Source organism: Lutjanus erythropterus, chromosome 7, assembly GCF_056507025.1.
Source record: "Lutjanus erythropterus isolate fLutEry1 chromosome 7, fLutEry1.hap2, whole genome shotgun sequence".
In the NCBI taxonomy this organism is placed as follows: Eukaryota; Metazoa; Chordata; class Actinopteri; order Lutjaniformes; family Lutjanidae; genus Lutjanus; species Lutjanus erythropterus.
The window spans coordinates 38,086,320-38,109,570 of record NC_139323.1 but is presented as its reverse complement, the minus strand read 5'-3'; the positions used below and the strand labels follow the sequence as shown (position 1 = coordinate 38,109,570).

The following is a 23,251-nucleotide window of genomic DNA, read 5'->3' as shown; positions in this document are numbered from 1 at the left end:
TTTCAGGTTTCTGCTTTATTTTACCGTTTCATCATGTTCTCTTTCAGCTCAGAGGAGTCATGTGAAGTTACAGCTGATGAAAACAACAGTTCCTGATTATGCTGCTTCATAATGAAAGCTTTTGCAAAACTTAACCATCAGGGACTTTTACTTTGAAGAGTTTATAAAACATGAAATGTCCAGCATCAGCTGCTTGACTAAAAACAAGCGTCTGTCAGCTAAAAGACACCTCGGTAGTGCTGAGATGTGAATCCCTGCTGTGCTGTGCTGATGAGCCGACTCAAACAGAGTCGAGCCAAACAGTACAAATGTATGGAAGAGAGGCTCTGGTCTCTCCAGTGTTCTGCACACATGAGAAACAGAGACGAGGACAGGAAGTTCACCTGCCATGCGAGCAGAGAGGGAGAAGAGCTGCAAGGAGAGACAGAGTGCAGGCAGCTGCAGGCAGAGAGTGGAGTTTGAGTGCAAGTGGAACAGTTGAAACTACAGTGAAAAGCAGGCAATGCACCAGTAAACATGAAGCACAAAATAGCAAACACGTGCCTGACCACCACCTGTGTGGAGCTTATCCATTGAAAAGAATAGAGGCAGCTGTTTTGATGCACAACATCCAATGATGGCTTGTTTTTGCCTTAAGGGTGCTAACAAGAACCCACCTAAGGAGTTCTACCAGCAACCCTTTTATATTCCCTATAAACCCTTTTAAGATAAGATAAGATAAACTTTATTGATCACACACCAGGGAAATTTGCAAGTTACATCAGCTCAAACAGTGCAGATAGAAAAGGGAGTTGAATGACAATAGCATACTTAGAATAAAGATAAGATACACTCAAGACTATTTACACTTCATACACCTTTCATTTATGCATATATGGAAAATCTATGTATATATGTACATATATATAGGTATATGTTGACAGCTGTACAGGATAATTGCACACAGGATGTAATACACACATGGTGAGTAGCATTAAAATTCAAATAAAAAACAGTGTAAACTGTTGCCTTGCAGAGGCAGATTCCACAGAGAGGGAGGCTGCACAGAATATTAGCAGCAATTATATTCCAAGGTTTTCATGTAAAAGCCACTCAAGAGTTCTGCAGAGAACCCTTCCAATTCCAATGGTTTTATGTAAAACCCACCCAGGGGGATCTAACAATGTGTTTTAAAGGTTTCACCTATGACCCCCTTGTCTTCTGAGGGTTCTGTAAACAGATTTTGACTAGATCACAAGCACCATCGTTCAAAAAGAAAACATCTTTCCACACACTGGCTTTCAACAAGAACTCTTCAAGAACTCTTTCTTCAAAACGTAATGAAACCCCTATTCTTATAAATCGACCCTCGATGAACCCTTTATCCAAAAAAGGTTCAGGAAAATCCGTTTTGGAACCCTTATTTCTAAGAGTGTATGTGTGTGTGCCTCTGTTCAGGTGTGTTGCTGTGGATTAGTCCATGCTGGAAGAGAGTTCAATTGTCCTTCAGATCAAGGTCAATGAGCTGTGCCCTATCTCCCTGCTCCATCTATTAGCTGTCCAGTGGAGGGTCTGGGGATGGATGGATAGAAAGCTTCGACCCCAAGTTAAACACAATCACCCGCCGGTGGGGAAGGTTACTGTCAAGATGGAATCAGTTACAGACTACTGATTACCTATTTAAAATTGTAATTGGTAAAATAATCTATTGGATGGATATGTTTAATTAACAATCAGGAGTCTACCTCCATAGCACAATTTGATTCCTCTCAACTCAGATTTTTTTAAAGCTTTCTTTTTCCTTTTTTTTTTAGTTTAATTTAGTATGATTTCTGAGACGTCCGTTATAAGCTGCTTAAACAAATATTACTAAGTGACTATTAGTCCCACCCCTTTTACTCTGTGCTCCAAGTTTTGCAGAACTTCTGTCTTTTCATATTTTTGAGATACGCTAGTGTGCTAAGCTTGATAATGCTGGAATAAAAGTTCTACATCAATCGTTAGCCAGATATTAGCATCTGGTCGCTAATCAAAAGTTGAGAGCCAAAACCGACCCGTTACCCACAATTATCTCTAAGTCAAGTCCACCCAGAACTGTGAATATAAACCCCACAATCTGACCCATAGCTGTGATTAAACACACACACACACACACACACACACACACACACACACACACACACACACACACACACACACACACACAGTCGCTCACTTGTTATTCACTTGCATTTTCATCTGGTGCAGAGCCTGTTCTGCAGTTGTCAGTGTTTCCATAGCGACGACGAGTCTAGCCTGTGGCTAGCAAAAGCTAATACTTTTTGAAAGTGTTTACAAGCAGAAAAGCCACTGAAGTTATTATTAGTCTTTGAGCACAAACAAATCGTCCTAAATGTCTGAGTTTGCTTTGACAGTGTCCACAATTTGATATTCCCTACTTGCTGTTAATTAATTTTTGATGACAATAAATATCAATCAGCTACTTTGTGCTGAACAGAACAACAGTTTCAATAACCGTGGCTTTCACACTGAGATTTCAGGCACATAAGCAACATGAATATCCACTCAGTGCTGTCAATACCTAAACGATATCAGTGACAGAGAGCTAACGTTAGCTTCAGTTCGGGAGTTCACGTTAAACGTTAAAGTACAGCAGGATCAGACTCATCTGTAAATCTCAGTCTAACTAATGATACCTGCTAATTCAATACTAGCAGTCTCTGATCAGTTTTGGCTCATTGATCCACCTGGACAGGGGAAAACAAAATGAGTCTGACCAATCAGCATAATGTTTGAGGTTCTGTGAACACTCGGGTTCAAGCAAGATCACAAAATAAATATTAGACATGTCTCTAAAAAAAAAGGTTTGTTTAACTCTACATGAATTCATATGAAGCTGTCAAGAGTTTAATTCAAAAACATGCAAATTTGCATTGTTATATTGTCAGTTAACACATTTTTAATCTGATAAATTCCTAACAGTGATTAATCAATAAGTGATTAATCATTAACATTTCTAGTTTTATGTTTTTTGTAATACTCTGAATCTGACAATACAGTTGAACTAAACTAAGTTGAACTGAGTGCCGAGGATCTATCAGAAACTCTGATGTGCCAAAACCTTAAAAGTACCACAGATACAAGTGTTACAAAACTTTTGTAGAAAAAGCAGCTTCTTACCCTGATATGACTTTTGTTTACCTATTCATATAATGTATTGCTGCTCCATGTTTCCATATTAATCAGGTTCTGTATTCTATATAAAAAAGAAAAAAGAGAAGAAGAAGAAAGGATGCCATCCCACACTTCTTGTAGGATGTTGTGGAAGAGTGGGTTCAATATAGCCTGTGTTCCTGTGAGTTTCAAACTGAACCTGTAGTTGTTTTATCCTCGAGACACAAATTCGATGAACTTTAATCCGCCTGTCTCTTCCTGTAGTGGAAATAAAGCTGTTCAGACACAGACTTTTTTGTAGCTCAGTATCCTGATGGGAACTCTACTAACAAGCTCATCCTGGCCTTGCTGTTTATAGCCGTACACACCTGGCTGACCAGGCTCTCTGCTTTAATGAAAAACTCTTTAATGTATACAGAACAACTGTTTTTAGTCTGACTAGCGACGCACCATCACCCTGTGGGATGAAGCAAAATGTGTTTATAATTTTCAGAAGCAAAAAGCCTCCCGCCGTTTGAATGGGAAGTATTAAACTAATCACTTTATAACTTTGCCCAAGTATTTGTTTGCACAAACACCTTATGTGACCCCCAAACCACCGAAGCTTCTGTCGGGATGCTGCTGATGTTGTTTATGTGCTCATGTTAATTAAATTACTTAGATCTGAGTGGGGGTGATTAGCATGCTAGCAGTAATAGCTAGCAGGAAATCCAATAGCCTATTATCATAATGAGTCCCTTTGGCACATTGTGTGGGTAGGTAAAAGAGAGAGAGGGAGTGTGAAGTAGTTACATCAGTGGCACAGTGAGGAGTTACATCAAAGGACAAGTGTGTTTTCTGTTTTATCAGAACACATGATTTTAATTGATTTGTCCAGCCTGATATAACATGATGTCACTGGTTCGATATGGCAAAGAGGAAACATACAATACAGAAACACAAACGCAACAACACACGTGTGCATACACCCTCATAGATTATTTAAAAGTTTAAATATTCACTGGGCTGCAACAACAAAGATTTAATCTAAGCTCAGTTCTAATCAGAGTTTAGTAGAACTAGGTTTAAAATAAGTAAACCCAGAAAAAAACTAAGCAGGGCTCTGCTGCCTAATTAAAAAAAATGACTGAAAAATGAGTAAATCCAAGTTTAAAGACGTAAACCAAGATCTAATACTTTAATAAATATGGAGATGCTGGCTGACCTAAATTAAAATAAATGATTAAAACATAAATTTGAGTGCTCTTAGGACCTACTAAATATAAAAGAGGGGGGACACTGTTAACTTTCAGCTGCTCTATATTCCTTAACAAAAAGTTGTACGTTTTATAACCAGCTATCTTCTTAAGATAGTTTAAAAGTTTGGTGCAGTATGAAGATGCTTGCTTACCCAATTCAAAATAAATGAATAAAAAGTAAAAAAAATAAATAAAATAAAATGATTGTCAGCTAGCTATTGTAAACTAGATAGGTAAAAAGTAAACAAAACATTACGTTGTTTGCTAGCTAGGTTTTAAAATATATATATATATATATATTATTATTATTATTATTATTTTTTTATTTTTTTTTTTTGACAAGCCAGCTAAAAAGGTTTTAAAAAGTTATATTAGGAAAAGAGTTTTAAAAAAGTTAGCCTACTCCTGATAGCTCAGCAGAGATTTATTTTGCTTAATCCACCTCAAAAAGGCAGCTGTTTTAAAAAGTCAAACCTCCACAAGTGTCAGTTTAGATTTAATTTCAAGCTTATTTAAAAATTTGTTATTCCATAAATAAAAGTTAAACCATGATTTAAAAAATAATCCTTGTTGGCGCGTTCCAGCCATTTTTCAATACACTTTCATTTCCCAGCTGTCAGAAATCGTGGGATACTGTGGGTGAAGAAATAAACACGCACAAACAACCAGATGATCACAATCATTAAAATCACATCAGTATACACAGGCTCCACAGGTATTTCCGTACAAACATTCCCACACACGTAAACACGAGCGCTCATGGAGGGGGGTTTTCTGCACTGCGGCAGGAACCTGCAGGCAGCTGTGCCCCCGCTCTGCTCATTATACACCTGTTTCCACAAACTGGACTGCTGCTGCACATATGCTCTCGACCTTGTGCTTAATATGGTGCGATGCCATGTTTATCTTGTGTGTTTCAGTGTGATTATGGTTGCATTCATTGATTCGGGGGGTTGAGAGTGTGCGGGTGCAGTTGAGACCATGTTTATTTTTATTGAATAATGCATAATATTTGCTTTTCCCACGAGGCAAGTTTATCTGTTTATTCTTCCTGGCTCTTTATCCCTTTTCACTTTAACGGTTACTGCCGCTCAGCGCCATGCGCAGTCATCAGTTTGACTCCGGATCAAACTCTTTCTTTTATTTTCACCGAACACCAAAAGCCCAAGAGCAAAGGAGGAAGATCTGGAATTGCCCTTTGCTCATTAACTCTAAATTTTAACACCAGCCCTGTCTCTCGTCCCATCTCCAGAGAAGGAGAGAAAGACGTATTGCTGCATATATTCTTATTTCCCCCAAGGAGTTTGAATATATGCATTTATAAGTTAACTATATCTGACCTCTAACTCACATTTCCTCTCATCCACTCCTGCAGGCACAAACGTCTGCTTCAAAAAAAAGTTCATTGCTGCATTCTTCATTCAACAGCTGACTTCAGTTTCTTAAAATCATTCTATTTACAACAGCTCTCCTTCAATGATAATGAGATTTATAGTAGATTATGCTGTATAAAGAGTGCTGCAGGGGTGACTCCTACAACCCAGAAATTTAGCACGCTGCATGATAATAAAATCAAAGAAACATTGCCTATAATTTTTATCCACCTTTTCCATTCGTCCCTTTAGACGCCAAGGCCTGCCCGTCCAAAGACTTCCAGTGCCGTAATGGGAAGTGCGTGGCACCAATCTTTGTGTGTGACGGCGACGATGACTGTGGGGACGCCAGCGACGAGGAGAAGTGTTCAGCTCCCACGTGTGGCCAGCACGAGTTCCGCTGCAACGACTCGGAGTGCATCCCCGCCTTGTGGAGCTGCGACGGCGACCCGGACTGCAAGGACAAGTCGGACGAGTCCATGGAGCGCTGCAGCCGGAGGACGGAGCCCCAGAAGCCCCGCTGCCCTGTGGGAGAGTTCCAGTGTGGGAGCGGGGAGTGTGTCCACATGAACTGGAAGTGTGATGGAGACGCCGACTGCAAGGATAAATCGGATGAAGCAAACTGTCGTAAGTCAGCTGTGGTTATCTTGTATTTATGTGGATGGACTCATGAGTGGGTGGATGAGTAAGTGTGTAAATGAGTGTGTAACTGAATGGACTTTTAAAGAATAAAGCTGTTGTCATTTTAATTCTTATCAAGAAAGCATCATGGAGTCCTCCTCCCCTCGTCCGGCCAGAGTCTCACGTTTTGTGTCTTGTCAGCTCAGAGCACGATTCACCCATCAAGTGCAACAGCTTGATCCACAGTGTTGAAGAGCAGGTCTCTATCCATTATCATTTTCCTGACCGGACATTAGGAGCACCCCTTAATGCCCAGCTGGAGCATTGCTCTTATCCCTGCTCACCTCCACTCCTCCTGGGGTGGTCTGCGGTTGTGCGCCTAGCTGATCTGGCCGGATGCTTGAAAGAAACCGTGGCGTGTTAATGATCGTCACAGGGCTGCTGTTCTTTAATCCAAACCCCAGGCTTGGTTATTCTGAAACAACTCCATGACTGTACTTTGAGTCTCTGGAGAGCCCTGACGTCACTGCACAGGCTCAAGCTTTGCTGGTAAATTACACTTGCAGTGTTCATTGTAATGAAGGAATATGTCATCCAGTTGCAATGTTATGAGTCTTTCATGCAGTTTATCTGTGTTATAGAACAAAGGCTACACACTGTTCTTGTTCGGAGATTAAATTCATTGTCGGTCGTTTTTTTAAACTCAATTTCATGAAAATTACAAAAAGTTAATGCCAGCCACGGCCTATGATGAAGGTGACTAATAACAATAATGCATGTTGTGTTGTGGAACAATAGCCATGTTTGTGACTCAACACTACTGAAGGTACATACTTCAAAGGCTGACATGCTGTGCGTAGTGAACAAAGACAACATGACAAATCTTGTTGTGCCACTAGAAAAATGATTGAAGGAAGATCAATGCTAACTTTATCATGAGAGGGTTGCCATGCAACCGTGTGATCCATCGAGGCAGAAGGAGAACCTCGGAGTGTTTTTGACCATATGCGTCGGTTGCGCACGGGTGTGTGCGTGCGTGTGTTGCTTGAGTGTGTGTGTGTGGGAGGTGAAGGTCCTTCATCAAGCGAGACCCCCATCTGGTCTCCTCTTCAGACACCCACACACCACTCTGAGAGATGACAGCAGCCTCGCACATATGACATGATACGAACACATTGCGCTGCCACACACACACACACACACACGCTTTCACAAGCATGCATACGTACAGACAATACCTATGCTTACACACAGTCACATCATGCAGATTTTCATGCACATACAAATGCAATCATAGAGAGTTGGTACGATACATAAAAATCACTCCAGTCTGACATAATCACTCTTAAAGTGAATAACTGCACACAAGCAGCTGTTACACTGTATGGACCCTTACACATACTGTATAATAATACTCTTCAAAGCCTTCCTATCTCTCCAACAGGTTATTATTATTCATTGCTGTTATTCACTGCATGATGGGATAGGTTTTGATGTGAATATCATATGACAACAAGGTTAAAAACAATATGTAAATGAGCATCACAGTCAGAGCATTTAGGCATTTAGTCTTACACTCAAACCTTCCTGGTCATGAAATCTTTATTCCTACTGTCGCTTCATATTTTCTAGATGGATGAAAGACAAATGTTTTTCTGAACTATATAACACATCTGGTTCATGGTCTTCCAGATTTGTAGTCGTGCTACCTGATATTCTTTGGCCTTATTAGGGTTTATGTTTATTATTTTTTTATTTTAGGGTTGGGCAAGTGGGTCAGAAATCTACTTGCCTGAAGTCAATTTTTACTTGTTAATTGTTATGTTTAATCTAGAGCTACAGAGTCTATAAAATGTCAGAAAATATTGAAAAAGTTTCTTTAGGTCCACGGTGATGTCTTTCATTGTCTTGTTTGTCAGTCCAAAACCACGGATATTCAATTTAATGTTATAATAAACATAGAAAAGCAGGAAGTCTCCATATTTAAGAGGCTGAAAACAGCAGTTTCTGTCATATTTGCATCAAAATAGCTTAATAGTTTTATTATTTTGTACCACTTGCTCAGTTAAACAAGCAAGTTGCTAGATTTATTAGCCCGACATGGCATTTAACTTCCTCCAGGCAAACAGGCAATCCTTATTACCGTTTATTCTTATTTTACTTCGGTTTGTGAGAATAATATATAATTATGACTATTCCCTGAAATACCTGACCTGCCTAGGATTTCTTTTCTTACTTTTGACTACCTAAAGCAGTTTTAGCTGTATTAGCTAATCAAGAAGCCTAGTTTGTTCGCCTCACTACCAAATTAAATGTACTTTTAACTGCAGTTAATTTGCTAGCTACTCTAGCTTGCTAAACATAAGACACAATTTAAATTTCCAGCTCGGTTTCCAGGTTAATGATTAAGGGTTCTATTTTGGAGAAATGGCATGAATAAAACATACAAAGTAGTTCTGCATAAACAAAACAAACCCAGCAGCATAATTGAATAGCAATAAGTCCTGATGGAGTGACAGGAAGTGAGGCGGTCCTGTCTGGTCTACACGTGCCGGTGGACTCATCCGTCTCAATAAGAATGTTTACTATTACAGATATGATGAGACAGGAGCTGTGTGTACTATATGTATTTGACTGGGCGTGTGCATGTTCGTCACACTGTGAATAAGAGTGGGCGGCTGGAGGTTTGTGTCAAACAAGATGTAATAGTTGCGGATGTCTGTGTAATGTAAATGAGAGAGCAGGGCTCAGCTTAGGGAGGTGCAACATTTCAATGTAAATTAGAAATGTGAGAATCATTGCGTATCTCTGGTTTGTTCTCTCCTCCCCCTCCTGCTCCGCCAAGCTTTGCTCATTACATACAGGCCCATCCCCTGGTTATTATCTCCCGTCTTATTTGAAACATCTGTCTCAATAATCCTGCATTATTTCACAGACATGCTGAGACAAGCGGCTGTGTGTAGGGTGACAGGAGGTTAATGTAAATGAGAAATGGTCACATTGTATCTGCAGTTGGTTCTCTCCTCTCCCACCTGCCAACTTTTCTGCAGATGGCAATCACCATTCATCCCGGGGATTTATCATAATTAGTTGAGCTCAGATCCCAATCATTTGGCTGAAAGAATCAGCACATTTTGTGATGGCACAGGATTATGTCTTCCACACTTTGCTGATTTTAGCATTAATATGTTTATCTTTATTTTTAGTTTAAGCAGTAGAAGTCTGAGTCAGCTTCCCAGCGTGTGGTCATGTAAATGTGCACACGTCTCGCTGCATACATGCATTTGATGCATCTGTACTGTATGTATCTTCTCACCTACAGGACATGTGTGGATGTGTGCACTGTTGGCGTGAAACAGTGTGTGTGGCTGTGTTTCATTACATATTTCCTGATACACTGATTGTGTGCCACGCATTTTTGTGGCCTCCGCAGCCATTGATCATGTCTGCCTGCGTTCCCCTGGCAGAGCCAGTCCAAAACACAACACATGAATAATTAAACAGCCAGTTAAAAAGACGAATGAGTTAAATAAACCTGCCCTCCGCTGTTAGAGCGAGCACAAGCAAATGCCCATACACACTCGCGTGCACACACACTCAATAGGTCACTGGGTGTGGGATTTCCACAGACAGTGAATGAATACCTGCCCGGTTTTCATTTCCACTGGGGCTGTTTCTGTGCAGGTAAGAGTTGTGTGTGACTGATTGCTGCTGGATTGGAACGCACTCCAGCACATATTGTACACACACATGCACATCATCAGAGATACAGTTGAGGAAGAGAAACGTCAGTGTGTTTCCGTGTGTGTGAGTCTGTTATCTTCAACCATACAAGCTTTAAGGGACAGTTCATCCCCCAAAATACATATTTTCCCTCTTACCTGTAGTGCTATTTATTCATCTAGGTAGTTTTGGTGAAACTGCCTTCTCTCCAATATAATGGAGCTAGATGGCACTCGGTTTGTGGTGCTCAAAGCACCAAAAAAAACCATTTGAAAACCCCAGCAGCAATGTCATTTTCCCAAAATTATGACCTGGTTACTCAAAATAATCCACAGACCTTGTTGAGAGCAGTGTCGTGTAGGAACTACTTTCTTTCTACTGTGTCCGTGTCTGCACAGAGGAAAATGTGCATTTACTCATGGACAAGAATGTTCTGTTACATATGTGCTCATATGTAAATATTAATGGTGTCCTCCTCAGCTGAGCTAGCTGGTGTGGTGAAGCAGTTGGTGTATCATTTCAGCGAGTATGCAAGTAGACAATGATAGCGATCATTTCAAATCCATACAGGGTTAGGACTGTACAGCTGTTGAAAAAATATATATTTTAAGCAGTGGTATCTCAGCATTGGATCGGTACGCAAAAGTTAATTATCAGAATAGGTATCAGGAAGTAAAATATGATATTGGAACATCCTTAGTGAGTGTAGTTCTGTAGAGAGAAAATAGTTCCTACATTATCGTGAGTAACCAGGTCATTACGTCTGAAAAGGAACGTTGTTGAGTTTTTCAAAAGTATCTTTGGGTGCATTGAGCGCCAGACACCGAGGTACATAAGTAAACTAGTTTCATTAATATTGAAGAGTAGGCAGACATCTCTCTGTCGGATACCTCAACAAATCACAATAAAACAATCTAGATGGATAAACAGCACCACAGGTAGGATATAAATATAGATTTCTGATTTTTGAGTGAACTGTCCCTTTAAATTAGAACGCTAGAATGAAAGCTCAGTGATAAAGTGATAAATCCAGTGACTGTGGTTACTTTGGAAATTGTCCTGTGATTTTGTTATGAGCCTCTTGCTTTGTATCTTCTCATCGATGAGACCACGAGATGATATTTCCACTGTAACAATCATGCAGAAGGTCGGCTGAGTCTCGAGTGTATTTGTGTTGTTTTTGTCCCTCAGCCCTGCTCACATGTCGACCTGATGAGTTCCAGTGTGGTGATGGATCCTGCATCCACGGCACCAAACAGTGTAACAAAGTTCACGACTGTCCCGACTACAGTGATGAAGCCGGCTGCGTCAACGGTAAGTGTCAAATGAGTGTAGCTTCCCGCACGCCTGTATGATATTCATTTTCACTTAGATGACAGATAGTCAAATATAGGTTTTTCATCTGAATGTAGTCAGATTCATAATGCATACTCTACTGCGAAGAGAAATGTCAGTACAATCTGTGTTTGCAATTCATCAGCTTCATACATATTTTAGTCCTTTGTCATATTTGATTCACCCTAAAAAAATCTATCCAATTACAACTTTCATACTACAAACGAGATTCACAGGGAATGCACTAGAAAGTAGCACAGATGGCTGCAGTTGGCCGCTCTAGTTGAATCGGCCCCATGAGAAACTGTTTAAAGAAGTTAATTTTGCTGCTTAAAGCAACAAAGACAAAGAGGAGTGGGAGTATAAGAAGCTGCAAAGTCAAAGAATTTAAAGAGTCTCAGTATGCTTCTGCCTTAAATCTCCTCTGATATATACTGAACATCACAGTGAAATGTGACTGTGGACACTATTTGCAAACAAGTTAGGATAGTCTGCCTGATGGCAAATGTTATCTTGGAAGTATTTTGAAGTACAGCTGTGAACCTGAAATTGATTTTTTACTGTGTCTTTGTGTATTACGGTAACAAACCATGGCTTATATAAAACACACAGTGACGCTTAAAGGGACAGTCTATCCCCAAAATCAAAAATACATGTTTTTTCCCTGGTCTGTAGCGCTATTTATCCATCTAGATTGTTTTGTGTGAGTTGCCATGTTTTGGAGATATCAGCCATAGAGATAGCTGCCTTCTGTTAAACACTCTGCTTGTGGTTTTGATTATCTTCAATAACCAGGTCCAATCCACAGCTGTTTACAACCTGTGAAGTCCACGTTCCACTGTGCCATAAATTATCAGAAGTGTAGGAACCATTTATACTTAGTCTTTTTATTAAGAACTGCATTATAGCTCCTGTTTTCAAACACTCAACTTCCCTGTTGACTGTCTGCACGAACTATAACCATCTTTTACAGTAGTGCAAAGGCACTGTGGCTGTACTGAAATCTTTTTATACACAACCGAACAAAGAAATATTTGACTCCCTCTGGAACTGACTACCCCACCATTATCATATATGAGCAGTTTGCATCATGGTGGGATTGATTGTTGTTGTAAAATACTGCAGATGTGGGTTCAACTGTGCATGATTTCTTTAAGACAACTACTTAAGTCACTGAGCATTTTTTTTCTAGCTGAAAAGGGATGTAGTTCAGTCATATCTGACTTTGTGGTGTGTCGTGTCTTAACCGCAGTCACAAAGTGCGATGGGCCGAGAAAGTTCCGCTGCAAGAACGGCGAGTGCATCGACAGCAGCAAGGTGTGTGACAATGTGAAAGACTGCAAGGACTGGTCCGATGAGCCCATGAAGGAGTGCGGTGAGATAATTTCTCTCTGTTTCTCTTAACACATAAATGCGCCTACATACCCAGACTCTCATTAGTTCTCTCACCACCTCAGGCATACATGGATGTACAGACATGCTAGCGTAATAGCGCAGACGCACTCGCGCATAAACAGGCTTCATCAACGGCCTCTTATGTGGGTGGTCACTCCTCTTTAGTAAAAGGAGCTTCAGTTGATCAAGTCAGGGTAAATCAGGACATTTCTCAACCACCTTGTTATGATCAAAGAGCCAAGCGGCTCTGCCCTCTGGCACGATCATAGCCAGGAAAACGTGACGTGACTACGCTACCCATAAGGAACTGCACAATTTATCCTCCCGCCATAGATAATTACCACTCAGCGAGCTTCAGTCACGGATGTCACATCACAAGTTAATGCAATCCAGCTGCAAACAGATGAAAAAAAAACATACCTGTAAATAAAATCTCTCGAGTAAATATAGCTCGTGTAATTGCAATTGAAGTACTGATACTTGTGTTGTATGAGTGAAATGTTACTCAAGTACATGAGCAAGCAGAAGACTCTGAGATTACTCAAGCAGAGTGCACTTCACTCTGCGTCTACCTCTGAAAGAGTCTTCTCAAGCCAGTCACATGGGTATAGAATGATACGTTAGTGTTCTGCCCTTTCAGCGAGCTCTGATCTTGAGGCAGATGGATATTCACTGTAATGAGATTGCCCTGTAACCATATCATTAATGTTAAACATGACATTCAGTTTGTCTCAAGGCAAACCTGCACCTCCACTGTTTTAGCTATAGATGTCAACTGCCATCATCCGCAACATGGAGAGTGTGATAGTTCCTGAACCGAGGCCGGGCCAGAGCAATGAAAACTGGTTAAACATTGTGTTCTTTTTATATTTACATGTGCATATCCTTGAGGTCTAACAAATGTTTTGAATGATTTCCTTAAAGGAGCAATGTGCAGCAATTGCACGTCCAAAAATGAGTACTGCTGTGGAAAAGTGTAGCCTGTTATCAGTCCTGGCGCATTACTTCGTTTCTTTCCACGTTATCACCGCCAGCTGTCAGTCAGTGAAATGAAACCGATGACAGGATGTTTAACCTGTGTGTGTGTGTGACTGACACGCTCATAAAAACACTCCTCCTTTACTCGTGGTCAAAAAAATTCCTCAGCGTTCCTCTAAAGCAGGCTATTCAGTGGCAGCCCACAGGCCAAATCTGGCCCTTTAAAAACCTTTAAATATGAAAAAAGTATATCACCCTGATTTTATTACTAAAATTCTACATTTATGGGTGTTTAAATTGTTTATTAGGAGATTATTGTTTTATTAGGGGGCTAATCAGACCATTCACTGGTTATGTCTGTTGTTAAGCACAGAGACACTTAATATTTAAAATATTTTAACTCAGGCTGTTTAAGTAGAGAGAATTTAGGAGAGTCAAACTGAATGAAAAAAAGATTTTTGTATTAAAACATCAACCTACTTCTAGTGTAGGATCACAAAGCAGCTTTTTTTTGTTCTGTTTTTTTGCACGTAACATTTCTTCTCCAGTTGGGAAACTAATAAAGTGGAGAAAAATCATTTATTCTTTATATACATTTAAGTTCCTGACCTCACTGGTCAAACAGAGGAAATGTTAACGTCTGCCCCGTTTGGTTTTTACGTCAGGTTTGTGGACATTTGAACGTTACATCCATCTGTAGACCCTGGGTTTTTACATGCTGTCACAATGGCCTCCAGTCCTCTGGGAAGGCTTTCCTTGAGATTTTGGAGCTTTACAGAAGGGATTTGCTCCTATTCAGCCACAATGGCATTAGTGAGGTCAGCTCGCAGTCAGCGTCACAGTTCATCTCAAAACTGTTGGATGGAGTTGAGATCAGGGCTCAGTGCCTGTTGAGTTTCCCACACCAAAGTCTAGAAATATATTTATGGACCTTGCTTTGTCCACTGGGGTATTTCCACGTTTAAAAGGTTTATTGACCCTGAAATTGTTGCCTCAATGTTAAAAAAAATGTTTTATGCTGTAGCACTAAGATTTCCCTTAAAGGGGGACTCACAGATTTTACATAACAAAATTAGCTAGTCATGGAAAGTACCACTCGGCTTGTACTTCCAAATGCTGATGATGTCAGCAGGGTTATTTTATCAAGGTTTTGACTTGTTGTGGCAGACAGCCTGTGTTGCAAATTGGGGACAGTGACAGTTTAAAATATGTTTTACAGGCAGGGAACAATCATGATGTAGTATTAGAACTAGAATGTAACATCCAGTGTTATTAGATTTTGGCTCTTATAGGGACAAAAAGGAGGGATGTAGTCAACCAAAGAAAAACCTAGTTGACTGAAATTCTACCTACTCATCATCCATCTGTCTGGTCGATAAATTAACTAAACTAAATTTTCACATGTAGATGCATCATTGCCTTCAAGGCACCAGTTAATTTCGAGTACTTTATTAATTATTCTCAGCACAGGGTTGTACAACACATAGCAGCAACACACCTACACACACACACACACACACACACACACACACCACACTACAGTGAGGATAATAGAGCAGAACCGGTGGTGCTGGCTTCCTTAGAACAACAAAGCTAATGCTAGCTGAGCTAACATTAATGCTGCAGTATAAACTTCTAGAAATAGCAACATGAAAAATCAGTTAGCTGACTACTCTTGTGCTTTAGTTTGCTTCATATGAGGCTCAATCATACGGTTTCTCTTGATTGTCCCTTAATATTACAACATTAGACCAACAGTGCACCACGCTGTTCAGCACGCTAAGCTGCAAAATAAATCTTAAAACAACGTAAAACATGGCAAAACTTACAGATTCCAAGTTTGCAGTTGGGCATGGACGGCTGGTATCAATCCATCATTGATCTTGAAGTGGAATAAAATGCACACACACACACACACACACATGTTGTCATCACTAATAAACTTTATCCTCTGATGCTGATGTAACCATTTGTGCTAGTACTTTGTTGTTACTTATTTTGGGTGGGATTTTAGACCTTTTCAACCCATTAAAGTGTTGATTTTTACAAATTTATTATGGAATGTCCTTATTATCACCAGGAGTTTTTACTTCTCAAGTGTGCAGCCCCTCTTTAAAAAGCAACCGACAGGAGCGTCTACATACTTTTGGCCTACAGCATATTAGATTAGCAGAGACAGATCAGTTGAAATAAGTTTTCACTTTAATGATATGTTGACATTGAGTTGATTTGTTCTTGTCTGATAGAATTCACTGGCTTTGATGTAAATTATAATCTTAATTTGAGTTAAATGTCATGCTAATTTCTCAAAGCCTTCACTTTCCTCTCCCTCTCTCTGTCAGTCTCTCTCTATTTCTGTTTTCAGTGTTTCTGTCTTTATCTCTTCCTCTCTCAGTCTCACTGTCTCACAGCAGAACCTGTAGCCTTGAAGCATAAATCTTTAATGTAAACCGGTAATGAAGTACCAGCTTTGGCTTTATGCAGAGATCTCTCTCTGCTCCCTGGAGGGTAGTTGAAAGACAAAGGAATAAATGGAGGCGTGGAAACAGACACAGAAAGGAAGGGACATGACTGAGATGGATCCAATCTGTTCTGCTAAAAAAAAAAAAAAGGAACAAATAGAGGGAATGAGATGAGAGGATGAAGGATAGTGTGTGTGTAACAATAGGCATCATAGTGGAGTGGCAGCTGATACACACAGCCAGGCTCCCTGTTGGAGAATGGATTGTTTCCAGGTGCATTGGGCTGAGACTGTGCCTGGAGGCCATGAACACACACACGCACGCACAAGTAGTCCATATTAATATACTGTACACACACACCCCTGTCTCTTTATATACACTCATAGAAATAAAGGTACTAACTAGAACCACAAAGCATTCTCCAGCTTGTCCCCATAGGAGAATTCCTTTTGGTTCTTGGTAGAACTGTTTATAAATGTTCCACTTGGCACCCTTTTTTGAGGGTTCTACCTCAAACCCATCATAAATTGTTCTTTTTAGCACGCAAAGAGGAATGCTAAAAGAACCTCCCCAGGGGTTCTACCAAGAACCGTCTTATAATCCAGTGGTCATCTCAAATCTACCCTTAGGGTTATACTGTTATAACCCTATTACAAGGGTTTTATCCAGAACCCACCCCAAGAACACTTTTATATTCCAGGGGTTTAAATCTAGAACACACCCTGGTGTACCTCCACAAACCCTTTTATGTTACAGGGGTTTTATCTAGAATCTATCCTAGAGGTTCTACTGAGAGCCTTTTTGTATTCCAAGTGTGTTATCTAAAACTCATCGAGGGGTTCCACCACAAATCCTTTCATATCCCAATGGTTTTATGTAGAACCCCTCCCTGAGACCCCTTTTATATTCCAAGATTATTATCTAGAACCTTTTTGTATTCCAAGGGTTTTATCTAGAACCCACCCTGAGCTTCACACCAAGAACCCTTTTATATTCCAATGGTTTTATCTAGAACCTATCCAGGGAAGAACTCTTTTATATGATGGCACAAAGAACGATCCTTGAAGAACTGTTTCTTCCAAAAAAGGTGCTTGTGGTTGAATATTGTTCTTAATGGAACCCTTAGTCTCTCAAAGCACCCTTGACAAACTTTTTCTTCAAAAAAAGGTTCTTCAGAAGCAAACGTTTCTGGGTAGACCCACAGCCCTTCAGGAAGAACCCTTTTGGGGACCCTTGTTTCTAAGAGTGTACTGTTGTTTTAAAGTTCAGTGTCTTTTCCTTTTGAATGGGAATTTGACGTGTTCACAGACTCACTTGACACGACTAAATTATCTTAACTGTCAGGATGATTAAAGCTTTGCACAAACTTTGGGTGTTTTGTCTTTCTGCCCAACTCTTTTCTTTGTGTCTTATCCAGGCTGAATTGTTCTGTCCAACAGCCTGCTGGTGTTATTTTATCAGTACTCAACTCCTCTTTACCTCCCTCCCCTCCCCTTGTTCCTGTCCTCTTCTCTGTCCTTCATCTCCACTGTCCTTCTGTCTCTCTCTCTCTCTCTCTCTGCAGGCCTGAATGAGTGTGCAGACAACAATGGCGGCTGCTCCCACATCTGCAGGGACCGGAGAATTGGTTATGAGTGTGACTGTCCCTCTGGGTACAAACTCCTGGACAAAAAGACTTGCGGAGGTAAAGAAAAAGAGAAGTTATGCGACAAAACTGCTGCTTCAATGCAGAAGACCATGACTAAAGTACAATCACACCTGGGCTGGTGCAATCTATATTTCTATTTCTTTTCTGCACTCCTCTGCTGTATTTATAGCTCTGAGAGAAACCATGGCAGCATCAGAAGAGTTTCATAGCATCACTGGTAAAAGGAACATTTTTAAAATACAGTATTGGGAAACATGCTTGTTTTTAATTTAATATTCAAAGTCGTTTTCATCGATCTGTGTCCATTAAAGTATGTCTGGGATATGTCTTGAAGCTGAAATCTTCTTTCAAACACTCTGCAGCAGACATTTGCTGTTTATTGTAGGTAATACACTGATGATGGATTGTAAGTACCTCTTACAACTCCCCTTTAATTAATCTGAACTATTCCTTTAACATCCATTTTATTTAATTTAGTCGAGTTCTTCAGTTTCTTCAGCATACAGGATTATCTTTTCTGAGGCTCACTAAGTGTCTATGGTAACACCTACTATTGGAGATGTTGTTCAGACTTTCTTTTAAGATGACTTCACAGTAGTATTTCAAAAGAAAAAAAAAATGCTCAAATGTTTGCGCAGTCTCTGAAGTGACGGTGCCTGCATTTTGGAATTTCTTCTTCTGAGAAAGTTAAATTAGCAGGATACAAAGCATAAAGAAACCGGTGCTGAATTTCTTGAAAGTTATTGGACAGAACCAGAGAAACCGTTTCCCTGCTGCTAAGCTTGACTAAACACGTCCCAAAACCTGATCTCAGTGAGATCAAATTGCTATTGATCTTCTCATGAGGCTCTGGGTTTGCTGGCAAACAAACATTTCCCCAAATGTTGGACTTTTGTTTTATTTGGTTTAAAGTGTTTAAATGCACTGGCAGAGTCTCTGTTGTTCTTATCTTTCTATCTCTATAATTGTGCTGAAATGTCTTTTTATATTGCTTTATGTTCCTTTTACATTTTGTCTTGATGCTCTTCTTGCTGTTTATGTTTTATGTTTGTGAAGCACTTAGAATTTCCTTTTTGAAATGCGCTATACAAATTTTCAAGGACAAAATATCCACCCAGCGAACAGATTGAACTATTCTCTGGACAGATGCTTCATGCATTTAAAAAAGAATTGCAGGACTTCAGTAGCATGATATAGAATCCAGTGAAACTACATCTTAAAGCTATAATCAGTAGTCACAGTAGTTTTGTCAGTTGCTGTTTGTAAATGCACCAGAAGGATAGTTGATTTTTGAATCCAGGGCAGGAATTTGATGGCAGCTTTATGCACCTAAGAAAATGAAAGACCCTGCAGCCACAGTGGCCTTGATGCCTGCTCACGCTGCCCCAGCTGATTTTGCCATTTTCTTCCTCCGCCGCTTGTTGAGATTCTCATTGGGCAACATCAAGTGTCACGCTGTCACACAACCAGTGGTTGGTTAGTTTTCGATCCTGGTATGAACTGCTGGAAAATCACAAGGCTCTTTAAGTGCGATGACTCGCGGCGGAGACAAAGTGCACGGGACGAAATAGAGCGTGTGAATATGGACGGAAATGTCAACATAATATAAACATTTTTTGATCATAAAGTCTATTGTTAGTCTACATTCTGTGGTTTACACTACAGACTGGAGTCTCCTTTAACAGTGACAAACAGATGTGCGTTATTTACACTCGTCTCCTCTTCAGTGTTCACTGTTTCTCTATGTGGAAGAGAGGAAATGAAAACGAAACGAACGAATGAAAATAATGAGTCAACATGATGACTTATTATCTCAAAATAATGAGCCACTTGCTAATTGTTATTCAATAACTAATTTAAGAAAGATTGTAGTTATTTTACTATACTAACTCATTATTTTGAGATACTAAGTAATCTAAGCTAATTATGTATTGCACACTATTTAGACTGACCTCTGACTGTCTTGTCCCTGGTTGACAAATTAGGACAAAAAAATCAGTGAAAATAAAATTATCCTTAACCTTGAAGTTCATTAGATTATTTCCGTGGCCTTCAAATCATTGCTTTATCTGAAAATCTTGCCACCCTGGCATTTGGCCCTTGAGACCAAGTGACCTTATGACCAAAATGATGAAATTCCTGACCTGGTCAGTTGCCGACATTTTGGGTTTGTGATGATGACGAAGGATTTGTATGAGTTGATGCGTTGTTGTTGGTTTTTTTTTTAGGGAAAATCCTGTATAGTTTGCTTTTAAAAGCAACAATGGTCTCACTACTGATCTATACAAATGCAAATTAACTGGGTTTCTCATAATTACTTAACAAGCTTTAGCTCAAATCTTATCATGTCTGTTGAAGCTTTTGGCCAGATAAATATAAATCCATCTGAAGAATCAGAGTCTGTATTTAAAGTGAAAATTCTTAAGAGAATGATTGTTAAAATACTTGATACTGAACATGCACTTCTCTTACTTCTTACTCTTCAGAAAAATATGACTTTGTGTGTTTTGTTTTGATCTTTATTGTCTCTGTGCCTTGTTTCTCTCCACAGACATAGATGAATGTGAGAACCCAGACGCCTGCAGTCAAATTTGCATCAACTACAAAGGAGATTATAAGTGTGAATGCTATGAAGGCTACGAGATGGACCCTGCCTCTAAGACCTGCAAGGCAGTGGGTGAGTCATTTATCACACACGCACACACATGCACGCACGCACGCACACACACACGCTCACGCCCATTTGTACAGGTAAAGACACACACTGTCAGAGATGGATGTTCTCCCTAAAATACAGTCATGGGCACACATGTGCTTAAAAGGAATCACACGTCGAGAACAACTCCTATACACACACCAATTACTTTCCCATTCCAGCACCCTGAGCTACAGAGTCACATCCCACACCATTCTCACGCTGTGGGACTCGGTGAGACGAGAGGCTTGCTTTGTATGCAGGCCTTGCACATCAATCTGTGCAAAGATAAATATTTGCCACCTTTTTCTGCAGTCCTCACTAATGAAAAGTTTGCAGCCAGCTGCCTCTGCTCTCCCTGGAGTGTCAAGGGAAGGATGCTGTGTGGGGAGGGGGCCTGCCCACTCACTATAGCACACAAGGCAGGGCCTGTAGCCCGCGTTGGCCTGGGTAAACACTCCAAGCAGTGGCATGAATGAAAATAAAATCTTGTCCTCAAAGCTCCACCGTGCAAGGTTGGTGCTGAAAATTAGTCCGCCTAGAGCCTGAAGTGAAGATGCAACTGTTGCTTGTTACTGTAGCTGCATCCAAGCCTGCCTTTTGAAAAAGCTCCATATGAATTCTGGGAGTTTTTAATCAGTGCACACATTCTCAGTCTGTTACAGCTGGCTTTACCGATAACGGCGCTGTCTGTCAACAACCATTTGAACACCTACAGATAACGTTTCCGGCTAACACGGACAAATTAGAGTTTCTGATGTGTGGTGATGTTATGATAAAAGTTGATACATATTTTACAGTGTTGAAAACAGAATTTCAGCACTGTTGGCAACGCAGAACAGTAGAACTTTTTTTTCCCTTTGAATTTACTAAACAAAGACATAATATAAATCAGCTGAAAACAAGCAGAGCAATAAACAAAGAACAAACACACCACAGTCACATTAAAACAGACCAAAATACAAAATCAAGCCTATATATCTTCATAAACACACACACACACACACACACACACACACACACACACACACACACACACACACATACACACACACACACACACACACACACACACACACACACACACACACACACACACAATATACCCTCACAACTTATTTTAATCAACCTGACGACCAAAATAAGCAACAAAACATTAAGGGATATAAAGAAAAAGCACTTGATCTTTCTTCATCTGTGCAAATCTATATTATTATTATTATATATGGACAACCTGGTGCCTCTCAGAATAATAGAAATTTATGGCTGCAAAGCTGCAATTAGCGGCTTCAACCCTTTTGCACTCGAGCAAACTAATTGGTCAAAGTCACACGCAGAAACAAGCAGGTTTCAGGCTTCACAAAGTCAATTCATCTAGTTTAATTATGTTTAAAGAAGGAATTTGTTTTATCATCACAAAGCCTGCAGCATTTCAATAATTATGCACTTAAAGTCCTGCCATTTGCCTCTGCAAATCTCTCGAAGCTCTCATCAGATTTAAACAAAACTTGGTGTGTATGTTGAGGAGTGAATATTTGATAGGCCACGCCCACTTCCACCAATCAGTATCGCACTTCAGATTCCGATACTTGCGCCTAGGGCACGCACATCAAAACTGATTAAATTCTGTCCACCGCTTTTTCAGATGCACATTTGTGACATTTGTTGTGCTTCCTGTGGGCAGGGCCTAAAATGCTTTGATAGACTTATTTCCTGCTAAGCTCCGCCCCTTGTAAAGTCCCACAATACTGTGTCGCCAAATTGGTGCCAATAGACTCAAAACCAAAAAATTAGATGTTACTTTACTGTTTTTCAGTTTTATGCTAATTAGCATACATGTTAGCAAATTTCAAGTCAGTCTGACATAAATTTGTGTCTTATACAAACACCAAAGAGCCAGGAAATGAATCAGTAAGCAAATAACAGCAGGAACAAAAAACAGAGGATAATAACCAAAGGAAAGATAAGAAAAAGAACGGAATAAAATAAAATATTGAACATCAGTTAAATTTCTAAAAAGAAAATAAATAACACAGTTTGTCTCTACAGATCATTATATTAACACCTTACTTTAGCAAGTGGATGGATGCACATTAGTCCAGACCGAAGTTATATTAAGTTACAACACTTTAATTTGGTACCGGTTCAGTTGATAAGAAGGGTAAAAATATAACTTGGGAGCCTATTTTCATGTAAATTACTTTTTCAAGTTTAGCAGTCTTTTCCATTTGACAGACCAGAGGGATACCTGCAGACCCAGAGAGGACATAACCTCTTGCTCCGGCCCTGTCAGTGCCTAGCAACTACGCCTTTAGTTAAATTTGTAATGGAACCTTTAACTGATTGAGTTACACAGCAAATTAACTTTTCTGTGTGGGAGAAGGGAGAGAAAAGAGCGTTATTAGTGATTACCACCATCGGTCTTAGGTTGAGTCATTATAGGCTGAACTGGTCTGGTAATGAGGGAGCTTAAAGCGGAAAACAGGCCCTCACTCTTAAGCTAAGTGGCATAAAAACCACCATTGATTGCTTCATGTCTCTATGTGTGAATCTTTATTACCGTTAGGCAGAGCAAACAGTCCCTGTCAGGCCAAGGCATTTATCAGAGGGGAGGACAGGCAAGCAGAGGA

General features: G+C 40.0%; 1 protein-coding gene across 2 annotated transcripts in view; it reads left to right on the top strand.

Moving 5' to 3' along the window:
- lrp8 (low density lipoprotein receptor-related protein 8, apolipoprotein e receptor) overlaps positions 1 to 23,251 on the top strand; it is a 246,160-nt gene that overhangs the window by 169,336 nt on the left and 53,573 nt on the right. For both annotated transcript variants that reach the window (XM_084723705.1, XM_084723704.1), the window contains exons 5-9: positions 6,017 to 6,391; positions 11,300 to 11,422; positions 12,696 to 12,818; positions 17,843 to 17,962; positions 20,478 to 20,603. In XM_084723705.1, coding sequence (XP_084579831.1) covers positions 6,017 to 6,391; positions 11,300 to 11,422; positions 12,696 to 12,818; positions 17,843 to 17,962; positions 20,478 to 20,603 — 867 coding nt within the window. The remainder of the gene's footprint in view (positions 1 to 6,016; positions 6,392 to 11,299; positions 11,423 to 12,695; positions 12,819 to 17,842; positions 17,963 to 20,477; positions 20,604 to 23,251) is intronic.